At 45.7% G+C, this 14,857-nt stretch overlaps 1 protein-coding gene across 1 annotated transcript in view; it reads right to left on the bottom strand.

Moving 5' to 3' along the window:
* The window catches only part of LOC115195677 (phosphatidylinositol 3,4,5-trisphosphate-dependent Rac exchanger 2 protein-like), a 203,128-nt gene that overhangs the window by 82,662 nt on the left and 105,609 nt on the right, over positions 1-14,857 (bottom strand). The window contains 2 exon segments of the mRNA XM_029755788.1: positions 11,810-12,017; positions 12,184-12,406. Of these exon segments, the coding sequence (XP_029611648.1) occupies positions 11,810-12,017; positions 12,184-12,406 (431 nt within the window).

Below are 14,857 nucleotides of genomic sequence, written 5' to 3'. Positions count from 1 at the left end.
GAGCCCTCACCTCTTCCCTGTAGGCTGTCTCGTCATTGATGGTAATCAAGCCTACTACTGTTGTATCGTCTTCAAACTTAATGATTGAGTTTGAGGTGTGCGTGGCCACGCAGTCAAGGGTGAACAGGGAGTACAGGAGGGGGCTGAGCACGCACCCTTGTGGGGTCCCAGTGTTGAGGATCAGCGGGGTGGAGATGTTGTTACCTACCCTCACCACCGGAGGCGGTACACATCATGGACAAACTGAAATGGTCCACCCACACAGACAGCGTGGTAAAGAAGGCGCAGCAGTGCCTCTTCAACCTCAGGAGGCTGAAGAAATTCGGCTTGTCACCAAAAACGCTCACAAACCTTTACAGTTGCACAATCGAGAGCATCCTGTCAGGCTGTATCGCTGCCTGGTACGGCAACTGCTCCGCCCACAACGGGAAGGCTCTCCAGAGGGTAGTGAGGTCTGCACAACGCATCACCAGGCGCAAACTACCTGCCCTCCAGGACACCTACACCACCCAATGTCACAGGAAGGCCAAAAATATCATCAAGGACAACAACCACCCGAGCCACTGCCTGTTCACCCAGCTATCATCCAGAAGGTGAGGTCAGTACAGGTGCATCAAAGCGGGGACCGAGAGACTGAAAAACAGCTTCTATCTCAAGGCCATCAGACTGATAAACAGCCATCACTAACATTGAGTGGCGGCTGCCAACATACTGACTGAACTCTAGCCACTTTAATAATGGAAAAATGTATGTATTAAATGTATCACTAGCCACTTTAAACAATGCCACTTTATATAATGTTTACATACCCTACATTACTCATCTCATATGTATATACTGTCCTCTATACCATCTACTACATCTTGCCTATGCCGTTCAGCCATCACTCATTCATATATTTGTATGTACATATTCTTATTCATTCCTTTACACTTGTGTGTATAAGGTAGTTGTTGTGAAATTGTTAGGTTAGATTACTTAGATATTACTGCATGGTCGGAACTAGAAGCACAAGCATTTCGCTACACTCGCATTAACATCTGCTAACCATGTGTATGTGGCAAATAAAATTTGATTTGAACACCGTCTTCACCTGCTTTGAGGATAACACAGTGCCACCGACGCGGCCCGCTACCAAGGACTGTGGGCTCTTCTTCTCGTTGGCCGATGTGAGTAAGACATTTAAGAGTGTTAGCCTTCGAAAGGCTGCCGGCCCAGACGGCATCCCTAGCCACGTCCTCAGGGCATGCGCAGACCAGCTGGCTGGTGTGTTTACAGACATATTCAATCTCTCCCTATCCAAGTCTGCTGTCCCCACATGCTTCAGGATTGGGGCGGTAAGCAAATTGGAGTGGGTCTAGGGTGTCAGGTAGGGTGGAGGTACTATGGTCCTTGACTAGTCTCTCAAAGCACTTCATGATGACGGAAGTGAGTGCTACGGGGCGGTAGTCATTTAGCTCTGTTACCTTAGCTTTCTTGGGAACAGGAACAATGGTGGCCCTCTTGAAGCATGTGGGAACAGCAGACTGGGATAAGGTTTGATTATGTCCGTAAACACACCAGCCAGCTGGTCTGCGCATGCTCTGAGGACGCGGCTGGGGATGCCGTCTGGGCCTGCAGCCTTGCGAGGATTAACACGTTTAAATGTTTTACTCACGTTGGCTGCAGTGGAGGAAAGGCCGCAGGTTTTGGTAGCGGGCCGTGTCAGTGGCACTGTAATGTCCTCAAAGCGAGCAAAGAAGTTGTTTAGTTTGTCTGGGAGCAAGACATCGTGGTCCGCGACGGGGCTGGTTTTTCTTTTGTAGTCCGTGATTGACTGTAGACCCTGCCACATACATCTCGTGTCTGAGCCGTTGAATTGCGACTCTACTTTGTCTCTATACTGACGCTTAGCTTGTTTGATTGCCTTGCGGAGGGAATAGCTACACTGTTTGTATTCCGTCATGTTTCCGGTCACCTTGCCCTGATTAAAAGCAGTGGTTCGCGCTTTCAGTTTTGCGCGAATGCTGCCATCAATCCACGGTTACTGGTCATCAATGTTGTTGTTTGATGCTATGCGGAACATATCCCAGTCCACGTGATCGAAGCAATCTTGAAGCGTGGAATCCGATTGGTCGGACCAGCGTTGAACAGACCTGAGCACAGGTGTTTCCTGTTTCAGTTTATGTCTATAGGCTGGGAGCAACAAAATGGAGTCGTGGTCAGCTTTTCCGAAAGGAGGGTGGGGGAGGGCCTTATATGCGTCGCGGAAGTTAGAATAACAATGATCCAGGGTTTTGCCAGCCCGGGTCGCGCAATCGATATGCTGATAAAATTTAGGGGGCCTTGTTTTCAGATTAGCCTTGTTAAAACCCCCAGCTACAATAAATGCAGCCTCAGGATATGTGGTTTCCAGTTTACATAGAGTCAAATGAAGTTCATTCAGGGCCGTCGATGTGTCTGCTTGGGGGGGAATATACACGACTGTGATTATGATCGAAGAGAATTCTCTTGGTAGATAATGCGGTCGGCATTTGATTGTGAGTCAGGTGAACAAAAGGACTTGAGTTCCTGTATGTTGTTATGATCACACCACGACTCGTTAATCATAATGCATACACCCCCGCCCTTCTTCTTACCAGAGAGATGCTTGTTTCTGTCGGCGCGATGAGTGGAGAAACCAGGTGGCTGTACTGACTTCGATAGCGTGTCTCGAGTGAGCCATATCTCCGTGAAACAAAGAACGTTAGTCTCTGATGTCTCTCTGGAAGGCAACCCTTGCTCGGATTTCGTCTACCTTGTTGTCAATATACTGGACATTGGCGAGTAGGTTGCTCGGGAGCGGTGCGCGATGTGCCCATCTACAGAGCCTGACCAGAAGACCCCTCTGTCTGCCCCCTCTGCGGCGCCGTTGTTTTGGGTCGCCGGCTGGGATCCGATCCATTGTCCTGGGTGGTAGGCCAAACAGAGGATCCGCTTCGGGAAAGTCGTATTCCTGGTCGTAATGTTGGTGAGTTGCCGTTGCTCCACCTCTGGCCTGCTCGCCTCCCTACCTCTGAGGAAGCATAGTTCCCGCTCAGCCCAGTCAAAACTGTTCGCTGCTCTGGCACCCCAATGGTGGAACAAGCTCCCTCATGACGCCAGGACAGCGGAGTCAATCACCACCTTCCGGAGACACCTGAAACCCCACCTCTTTAAGGAATACCTGGGATTGGATAAAGTAACCCTTCTAACCCCCCCCCCAAAAGATTTAGATGCACTATTGTAAAGTGGTTGTTCCACTGGATATCATAAGGTGAATGCACCAATTTGTAAGTCGCTCTGGATAAGAGCGTCTGCTAAATGACTTAAATGTAAATGTAGTTCCTCCCGACTGTATGTAATAAAACCTAAGATTTCCTGGGGTAACAATGTAAGAAATAACACACAAAAAAACAAACAAAATACTGCATAGTTTCCTAGGAACGCGAAGCGAGGTGGCCATCTCTGTCAGCGCCGGATGGTTTAGCTTGTCCGAAAGCAAGACGTTGGTGTCCGTGACGTGGCTGGTTTTCCTTTTTAAGTCTGTGATTGTCTGTAGACCCTGCCACATACGTCTCGTGTCTGAGCCATTGAATTGCGACTCCACTTTGTCTCTATACTGACGTTTTGCCTGTTTGATTGCCTTACAAAGGGGAATAACTACACTGTTTGTATTCTGCCATATTCCCAGTCACCTTGCCATGGTTAAATGCAGTGGTTCGCTCTCTCAGTTTTGCACGAATGCTGCCATCTATCCACGGTTGCTGGTTAGGGTAGGTTTTAATAGTATAGTGGGTACAACACCTTCCTGATAAACTCAGTCACCATATTAGTATATTCATTAATGTTATTCTCAGAGGCTACCCCGAAGATACCCCAGTCCGTGTGATCAAAACAATCTTGAAGCTTGGATTCCGATTGGTCAGATGAGCGTTGAATAGTCCTTAGCACAGGTATTTCCTGTTTGAGTTTCTGCCTATAGGAAGGGAGGAGCAAAATGGAGTCATGATCAGATTTTCCAAAGGGAGTGCAGGGGAGGGCCTTGTAGGCATCCCAGAAGTTGGAGTAGCAGTGGCCAAGTGTTTTAGCAGCGCGAGTACTACAGTCAATGTCCTGATAGAAATTCGGCAGCCTTTTTCTCAAATTTGCTTTGTAAAAATCCCCAGATACAATAAATGAGTGCTCAGGATATGTGGTTTCCAGTTTGCATAAAGTCCAGTGAAGTTCTTTGAGGGCTGTGACTATAACCAAAAATTATTTTCTTTGGAGATAATACAGTCAGCATTTAATTGTGAGGTATTCTAGGTCGGGTGAACAAAAGGACTTGAGATCCTGTATGTTGTCACAATCGCACCATGAGTCGTTAATCATGAAACATACACCCCTGCCCTTCTTCCCGGAGAGATATTTATTCCTGTCTGCGCGATGAACTGAGAACCCAACTGGCTGGACGGACTCCGACAGTATATCCTGAGAGAGCCATGTTTCCATGAAACAGAGTATGTTACAATTCCTGATGTCTCTCTGGAAAGAAATCCTCGCCCTAAGCTCGTCAACTTCATTAGCCATAGACAGGACATTAGCGAGTAATATACTTGGAAGCGGTGGGTGGTGTGCGCGCCTCCTAACTCGGACTACAGTCGTGGCCAAAAGTTTTGAGAATGACATGAATATTAATTTTCACAAAGTCTGCTGCCTCAGTTTGTATGATGGCAATTTGCATATACTCCAGAATGTTATGAAGAGTGATCAGATGAATTGCAATTAATTGCAAAGTCCGTCTGTGCCATGCAAATTAACTGAATCCCAAAAAAACATTTCCACTGCATTTCAGCCCTGCCACAAAAGGACCAGCTGACATAATGTCAGTGATTCTCTCGTTAACACAGGTGTGAGTGTTGATGAGGACAAGGCTGTAGATCACTCTGTCATGCTGATTGAGTTCGAATAACAGACGAAGCTTCAAAAGGAGGGTGGTGCTTGGAATCATTGTTGTTCCTCTGTCAAACATGGTTACCTGCAAGGAAACGCGTGACATCATCATTGCTTTACACAAAAAGGGCTTCACAGGCAAGGATATTGCTGCCTGATATTCTGCAAAAGGTACAGGGATTGGACTGCTGAGGACTGGGGTAAAGTCATTTTCTCTGATAAATCCCCTTTCCGATTGTTTGGGGCATCCGGAAAAAAGCTTGTCCAGAGAAGACAAGGTGAGCGCTACCATCAGTCCTGCGTCATGCAAACAGTAAAGCATCCTCAGACCATTCATGTGTGGGGTTGCTTCTCAGCCTAAGAACACAGTCATAAATAAAGAATGGTACCAACACATCCTCAGAGAACAACTTCTCCCAATCATCCAGGAACATGATGGAGCACCTTGCCATAAGGCAAAAGTAATAACTAAGTGGCTCAGGGAACAAAACATCGATATTTTGGGTCCATGGCCAGGAAACTCCCCAGACCTTAATCCCATTGAGAACTTGTGGTCAATCCTCAAGAGGCGGGTGGACAAACAAAAACCCACAAATTGTGACAAACTCCAAGCATTGATTATGCAAGAATGGGCTGCCATCAGTCAGGATGTGGCCCAGAAGTTAATTGACAGCATGCCAGGGCGGATTGCAGAGGTCTTGAAAAAGAAGGGTCAACAATGCAAATATGGACTCTTTGCATCAACTTCATGTAATTGTCAATAAAAGCCTTTGAAACTTATGAAATGCTTGTAATTATACTTCAGTATTCCATAGTAACATCTGACAAAAATATCTAAAGACACTGAGGCAGCAGACTTTGTGAAAATTAATATTTGTGTCATTTTCAAACTTTTGGCCACGACTGTAGAAGACCACTCCGAGTACCTCTCCTCCGCCGGCAGTGTTTTGGGTCGGCCTCTGGAATCAGTTCAATTGCCCTGGGGGTGCGAACAAAGGATCAGATTCGGGAAAGTCGTATTTCTGGTCGTAATGCTGGTAGTGCTGGTGAGTTACTGCTGCTCTGATATCCAAAAGTCCTTTCCAGCTGGGCTAATAAAAAAATTCTGGGCTAATAATGTAAGAAATAATACATAAAAAAACGAAATACTGGAAAGTTTCCTAAGAGCTAGAAGCACGGCAGTCCTCTCTGTCGTAGCTATTTTAAATGTTTTTGCTCCAGAATTGAATGGCGGAGAGCTTTACACCACTCCAGCGGACGCTTTGCATTAAGCATGGTGATCTTAGGATTGTGTGCGGCTGCTCTGCAACGGAAACCCATTTCATGAAGCTCCTGACGAACAGTTCTTGTGCTGACGTTGCTTCCAGAGGCAGTTTGGAACTCGGTAGTGAGTGTTGCAACCGAGGACAGACGATTTGTAAGCGCTTCAGCACTCGCCGGTTCCATTCTGTGAGCTAGTGTGGCCTACCACTTCGCGGCTGAGCCGTTGTTGCTCCTAGACGTTTCCAATTCACAATAACAGCACTTACAGTTGACTGAGGCAGCTCTAGCAGGGCAGAACGTTGACGAACGGACTTGTTGGAAAGGTGGCATGTTTAAAGTCAATGAGTTCTTCAGTAAGGCCATTGTACTGCCAATGTTTGTCTATGGAGATTGCATGGCTGTGTGCTCGATTTTATACACCTGTCAACAACGGGTGTGGCTGTATACATAGTATATCAAGTTTCATGCAGATCGGTCATTTGCTGCTTAAACCACTAATAACAATGACAGGACCACAACACTGGGTCAGGGACAGGATCGAGAGAGAGAAAGAGAAGAGGAGAGGAGAGAAAGTGAGAGAAAAGAGAGCGAAGAGAGAGAGAAAGGAGAGAAAGAAGAGCGAGAAAGGAAAGAAACAAACAGAGAAAGAGAGCGAGAGAGTAACAGAGGGAGAAACAGAGAGAGGAAACAGAAGGGAGAGAAGGAAAGATGCAAAAAGAGAGCGAGAGCGACCAACTCTCAGAGCTCTCCCCTACGTTTGTCCTGAATAGCTTTATATACATAAACCTTTAATCAAGCCCCTTGACAAGCTCTATAGGCTCAATAGACATCAATCACCCTCACAAGATCGATAAGAGCATCTGCATTGCAAAGCCTTTACCTCAGTCAGGTTCTTAATAGTGCATCAGCATGGTTTAATCAGAGAGGAAGTGAACATGTTAGAGTGGACAGATGTAAAGTACTGGAGCTGACTGGACCGGAGAGGTTGGATGCGTCCCAAATGGCACTCCATTCAATACACAGTACTAGTCAAAAGTTTGGACACACTTACTCATTCAAGGGTTTTCGTTATTTTTACTATTTTATACACTGTAGAATTACATTTACATTACATTTAAGTCATTTAGCAGACGCTCTTATCCAGAGCGACTTACAAATTGGTGCATTCACCTTAAGATATCCAGTGGAACAACCACTTTACAATAGTGCATCTAAATCTTTCGGGGGGGGGGGGGGGGGGGGGGGGGGTAGAAGGATTACTTTATCCTATCCCAGGTATTCCTTAAAGAATAATAGTCAAGGTTATCTGATGAAGCACTCCATCACTCTCCTTCTTGGTCAAATAGCCCTTGCACAGCCTGGTCATTGTCCTGTTGAAAAACAAATGATAGCCCCACTAAGTGCAAACCAGATGGGATGGCGTATTGCTGCAGAATGCTGTGGTAGACATGCTGGTTAAGTGTGCCTTGAATTCTAAATAAATCACTGACCGTGTCACGAGCAAAGCACCCCACACAATAACACCTCCTCCTCCATGCTTCACGGTGGGAACCACACATGCGGAGATCATCTGTTCACCTACTCTGCATATCACAACAACCCGGCTGTTGGAACCAAAAATCTCAAATTTGGACTCAGACTTAAGGACAGATTTCCACCGGTCTAATGTCCATTGCTCGTGTTTCTTATCCCAAATAAGTGTCTTCTTATTATTGGTGTCCTTCAGATGTGGTTTCTTTGAAGGAATTTGACCATGAAGGCCTGATTCACGCAGCCTCCTCTGAACAGTTGATGTTGAGATGTGTCTGTTACTTGAACTCTGTGAAGCATTTATTTGGGCTTCAATCTGAGGTGCAGTTATTTTAATGAACTTATCCTCTGCAGCAGAGGTAACTTTGGGGTTCCATTCCTGTGGCGGTCCTCATGAGAGTCAAGTTCATCATAGCGCTTGATGGTTTGTGCGACTGCACTTGAAGAAACTTTCAAAGTTCTTGAAATGTTCCGGATTGACTGACCTTCATGCCTTAAAGTAATGATGGACTGTCGTTTCTCTTTGCTTATCTGAGCTGTTCTTGCCATAATATATTTTACCAAATAGGGCAATCTTTTGAATACCACCCTTACCTTGTCACAACACCTGTGAATGGCTCAAACGCATTAAGGAAAGAATTTCCACAAATTTACTTTTAACAAGGCACACCTGTTAATTGAAATGCATTCCAGGTGACTACCTGTCACGTCCTGACCAGTATAGGGGTTATTTTTGTTAGTGTAGTGTGGTCAGGACGTGGCAGAGGGTATTTGTTTCATGTGGTTCAGGGTGGTTGTGTGTTTAGTGGTGTATTTGATTTATTATTCCGGGTTTTGGGCACTGGTCTATGTTAATGTATTTCTATGTTTAGTCTAGTTCTTTATATTTCTGTTTAGTTTATTTGGGATTGGACTCTCAATTGGAGGCAGGTGTTTTCTAGTTGCCTCTGATTGAGAGTCCTATATATAGGTATGTGTTTGTTTTAGTGTTTGGTGGGAGATTGTGCTTGGTATAGCTTTGTGCCTTACCGGCCTGTTATTAGTCGTTGTGTTTTTGTTGTGTACGTGTTTATTTTGGTTCACCTTCTTTGTCCGTTAAATAAAAAGAAGATGAGTGCACATTTCCCTGCTGCGTCTTGGTCCGCTTTAACCTACGACAACCGTGACACTACCTCATTAAGCCTTTTACAAATGTTTGAATTTTTGACATTACGAAGTATTTTGTGTAGATCGTTGACAAAGTATTTTGTGTAGATCGTTGACAAAAAAATGACAACAAAATGTGTAAAAAGTCAAGGTGTGTGAATAATTTATGAGGGCACTGTATTGGGCCTTCTTTTTGCTTGGATGACTGTAGTCAACCTCATTAAGCTGGTTGAGCGAATGCAAAGAGTGTGCAAAGCTGGCATCAAGGCAAAGAGTGGCTACATTGAAGAATCTCAAATATAAGTATATTTGGATTTGTTTAACACTTTTCTGGCTACTACATGACTCCATGTGTTATTTCATAGATTTGATGTCTTCACTATTATTCTACAGTGTAGAAAATAGTACAAATAAATAAAAACCCTTGAATGAGTAGGTGTCAAAACTTTTGACTGGTACTGTATAGAGCACTACTTTTGACCCAGCCCTATTGGTTGACCCAGCCCTATTGGTTGACCCAGCCCTATTGGTTGACCCAGCCCTATTGGTTGACCCAGCCCTATTGGCCCTGGTCCAAATCAGTGTACTGTATAAGGAACAGGGTGTCATTTGAGACAGATTTTGTTACTGTTCTAATCTCTTGGATGAGAAATGGATGGACGTTCTGTTCTTGACCTGGTAGTCGCAGGCGGGAGAGGGGGAGAGGCGGGGGGGGGTAGGGGGACCTAAGTTAGGAGGAGAAAAGGTTGGAAGAGAGAGAACTGGGACAGAAGAGGAAAAAAAACAAAGGTGAAAGTTAGCAGGAGAGGAGAACTTGACGTGATACAGGACGTGGGGAGAAGAGAGGAGAAGCGGTAGAGATATAAACCATGTCATCAGGCACGTCCTCGGACAGCTGTGTGACTCCACGTTCAGGGTCCTGATGCAAAAGGTCAAAGGTTGTGGTGCTTCTAAACGGTCAACGCCAAGGAACCACCGCCAAGAAGTTGTGCAACTAATAATCGTTCCATGTCCGCTCTCTCTTTTCCCATTACTGAAACATCCCCATTCCCTCCAGTGAGGTTGGAAGTTGGAAATCCGTCTCCACTTTGGACGGGGAAGGAAGGAAATGCTGATTGTGAAATAAATGTATCCTTTGTTCCAAATGTGAAAGCTTCAATTCATCAATACATGGTTACAGCACAAAAGACAGGAGACAAGGTCAGTCACACACCACACAGCCACTTACACACACAGAGACAGAGACAGAGAGAGAGAGAGACAGACAGAGCGAGAGAGCGAGTGAGAGAGCGAGCAAGCGAGAGAGAGAGAGAGAGACACACACACACATTTCCCTCAGATTACACAGACCCACAAAGAATTCCAAAACAAATCCAATTTCGATAAACTCACATATCTATTGGGCGAAATACCACAGTGTGCCATCACAGCAGCAAGATTTGTGATCTGATTTGTGATCTGAAGAACAAACACCATTGTAAATACAACCTATATTTATGTTGATTTATTTTCCCTTTTGTACCTTAACTATTTGCATATCGTTACAACACTGTATATATATATAATATGACATTTGAAACGTCTTTATTCTTTTGGAACTTTTGTGATTGTAATGTTTACTGTAAACATGTTACCCATACCAATAAAGCCCCTTAAATTTGAATTGAGAGAGCGAGAGAAAAAAACAGAGGGAGCGGGGTGAAAGAGGGACAGTGGGTTAATCAAGAGAAAGATATTTGGAGAGAATGGACGAGGGACAGATCGAAGGAGAGGGTTAGAACGAAAGAGAGAACTTTTAAATCGGGGCCTTTAGAAATGGACCCTCCCTCTCTGCCTGGTTTAAGAGGGCCCGGGAGCTCATTTTGCTCTGCTGTTCCTGACAGGCCTTATCAGAGATCTGAGGACCGATCAATAGTCTCTGTAATCCACTGGCTAACACTGACACACCCAGACCCATAGAGGTCACAGCAAATTAGCCACGCCACGACTAGCTGTCCATTACAGGTTATATTAATCCTGCTGCTCGCGGTCTGACAATGCTGTAGCCTGTTACAGATCACCTTTAATGAGCTATTTTACATAACTGGGAGGAAGGTATGTGCTTGTATGGGGGTGGTTGTGGGAGTGTGTGTGTGTGTGTGAGTGTCTGTCTACCTTTAAGGAAGGTCTCAGTGCGTCACATTGTGAGCATACACTAATTAGCATTGACAGAAGCATGTCATTAACATCCGTGCTGAGAAGCGTGTGTGTGTGTGTGTGTGTGTGTGTGTGTGTGTGTGTGTGTGTGTGTGTGTGTGTTGTTCCTGTCAGATGCCAGTGTTTCACATTTCCTCCCTGTGACTCTGAACCTGCAAGCGATGAAACCATCAACAGCGCTGGAACCAGCATGGCCAGCAAGGGAACACACACACGCTCGCGCACTAGAGTAACAACGTGAGTGAGAATGACTAAGTCTCCTCTCACTCACTAGAGACCGCTCACTCACTAGAGACCACTATATCACACACAACGACCTTCTAAAACAAATGCTGCTCACTTTATGAGGCTCACATGTATCCGGAGGGCCAGTTTATACTAGTGTGTGTGTGTGTGTGTACATGTGCTCGTGTGTGTGTTTATAATAGGGGAAACGGCATCAGCGGAAGCAGTCGCCGGTCTTTACAAATCTCACCATTTCCTCTGCTTATTACAAAATCTATTTTCCCCCCAGCTTGTTTCACCGTACTTGCAGTGCATATTAAAATGGAAATCAAACCAATAGTCTCAGACAAATAAACAAATTCTTCCACTCCTGAAGTGACAAACAAAATACTTCTGAGTAAGGGTGTGTGTGTGTGTGCACCGTGCGTGCGTACGTGCTTGGCAGGTGTGCGTACGTGTGTGTGTGTGCCTGCACATATCTGTGTACGTGTTTGTGTGTGTGTGTTGCCAGACTCACTCGTGTATCTGTGAGGCGTGGCTCTCCATCTCTTTCACCAGCGTGGTCAGCTTGCCCAGTAGTTTCTGGTAGGAGTCCAAGATCAGCAGGTCATCCTCCCGGAGCAGGAAGCGGAGGCCGTGACCCTCCGTACGACCCAGACTGTGACCCGACGGAGCTGCCATACTGGTGATGGTGTGTTGTACGTACACCATGGGGTTCAGCTTACCTGGGAGACGGACAGAATTAAACACATCACTACAATGGACATTGGCATCCTAGCAAGATGACAAGAAATTCAGTTGCTGGCTCCTTCTCTAACCCCGCGAGGCTATCTGCCGCCCCCTCCTCCAGGGTTAGGGGTCAAAGGTCAGGGTCTAGTGCTATTCTCTCACCTTGTTCGGCGTAACGACCTCCTCTCTCCAGGGTGGAACTCTTCCTGTTGTCCAGCTGCACTCCAAAGGCGCTGCCCAGAGAGGTGGTGGTTTTTGGGTAGGACACCTCCATCACGTTCACATGGCAGTTGGTGGGGCAGAAGTCGCTGCTGTGGAGCGGGGACACCTTGGTTTTAGCCTGCTTAAAGGTGGGCCACGCCCTGTTCTTCAACACCCGCGAGAACTGGAGGGAGGAGAGAGAGAGAGATGGTGGGAGTTAGCATTTAACAATTCTTTGGTGATGCTCTCTTTAGGATTGCAAAATTACACCAAGTTTATCAAAATCCATTATTTCCTGCTTATTCCCTCCTGATTCCAGGAATCTTACAACCGGGATTTCTGTAAAACCTTGGGGAAAGCTACTTGAATCCTCGCTCTTTCGGTCTCTGGATGCAGTTTTTTTGCCAAGCAGTAATAGACTGGTCAGAATACCCCTGTCAGAATCATTTACATTCCCCTCTGCAATCCTTTGATTTATGTTAAATATTTGATCCATTAGCCATTCATCAACGTTTGGACACAGGAAACAGAATGTGCGTAACAAACAACCAGAGTCGGTGTTTATGTGGAGTATTTACAAGTCTGAGCAACTCTGAACCTGAAACACATCACCTATCAACACACTCATTCATAAGTATAACCATGTTTAAGGCTGGGTTGGGTGATTTAACTGAAACCAGAGGATTATTGCACACAGTCTGACGAAGTACTTGAAACAGGTAACATAAAACGAGCTCTTCTTCTCTACTGATACTTTCTATGAAGACGTATCGCGTCAAGAAGCTCGACCTTCTACCCCGGTATGATTTCATCTCAGTTGCATGCTTGTGTATGTGTTTCAGAGGGTCCCCCCGTCCCCGTCCCCCCATTCACATACACCCATGCAGAACTAACAAACACCGGACAAATAGAGACATCCATCACAGTGTATTGTGGTTTGGCAGTTTCCATTGAAACCAGAAGAAGAAATGTCTTCTGTCAGATACATTACCCTGGACAATATAAATACTATATTGTTTAAGTGAATATATACTTCCCCTGGGCTGTACGGTAAATCTCGTACCATGGAAAACAGGAACATAAATCTGCACGCCGCCGACCTCTCGACTGTAAGCCATGCTCCTCTGGTCTGCGTACTAACCAAGTGACTGATAGCATCTGTGTGTGTTAATATGCTAGGTGTCTAGGGGGTTTGTTCAGCAATCTAAAAACATTTTTTTGTGAACCCTCTGTCACAGGCCTGACATAACGTTCACGCACATCTCTCCGCATAAACGTTCACACACATCTCTCCGCATAAACGTTCACGCACATCTCTCTGCATAAACGTTCACGCACATCTCTCTGCATAAACGTTCACGCACATCTCTCTGCATAAACGTTCACGCACATCTCTCTGCATAAACGTTCACGCACATCTCTCCGCATAAACGTTCACGCACATCTCTCCGCATAAACGTTCACGCACATCTCTCCGCATAAACGCATCTCTCGCAAACGTTCACGCACATCTCTCCGCATAAACGTTCACGCACATCTCTCCGCATAAACGTTCACGCACATCTCTCCGCATAAACGTTCACGCACATCTCTCTGCATAAACGTTCACGCACATCTCTCTGCATAAACGTTCACGCACATCTCTCCGCATAAACGTTCACGCACATCTCTCCGCATAAACGTTCACGCACATCTCTCTGCATAAACGTTCACGCACATCTCTCCGCATAAACGTTCACGCACATCTCTCCGCATAAACGTTCACGCACATCTCTCCGCATAAACGTTCACGCACATCTCTCCGCATAAACGTTCACGCACATCTCTCCGCATAAACGTTCACGCACATCTCTCCGCATAAACGTTCACGCACATCTCTCTGCATAAACGTTCACGCACATCTCTCTGCATAAACGTTCACGCACATCTCTCTGCATAAACGTTCACGCACATCTCTCCGCATAAACGTTCACGCACATCTCTCCGCATAAACGTTCACGCACATCTCTCCGCATAAACGTTCACGCACATCTCTCCGCATAAACGTTCACGCACATCTCTCCGCATAAACGTTCACGCACATCTCTCCGCATAACGTTCACGCACATCTCTCCGCATAAACGTTCACACACATCTCTCCGCATAAACGTTCACGCACATCTCTCCGCATAAACGTTCACACACATCTCTCTGCATAAACGTTCACACACATCGCAAACGATTGATGGCCTATTGGGCAAATCTCCCTTGAGGCAGTCAAGCCATTGCATTCCGTTCATTTGTAGTCCGGTTGCGGTCGCAGCTAGACCTCGTTTCAAAGGTATCAATAAATAATCATATTTGTATGCCTGGCAATCACAAATTACGTTACTGACTCAAATTAACGAAAGAAGTCGAAAGAGTCGTTATTTTGACTGAACGGGTCAAAAAGGTTCAGAGTCAGTAAAAAGAGCCGAACTTCCCATCACTAGTAGCCGGCCGACCCACCAGGCTATCTAACTGTTATGTACAGTTACTGTTGCCGACCCACCAGGCTATCTAACTGTTATGTACAGTTACTGTTGCCGGCCCACCAGGCTATCTAACTGTTATGTACAGTTACTGTTGCCGACCCACCAGGCTATCTAACTGTTAT

This window comes from Salmo trutta, chromosome 6 (assembly GCF_901001165.1).
Source record: "Salmo trutta chromosome 6, fSalTru1.1, whole genome shotgun sequence".
Classification (NCBI taxonomy): Eukaryota; Metazoa; Chordata; class Actinopteri; order Salmoniformes; family Salmonidae; genus Salmo; species Salmo trutta.
Note: the sequence above shows the minus strand (reverse complement) of the source record. Positions and strands in the feature narration are given on the sequence as shown.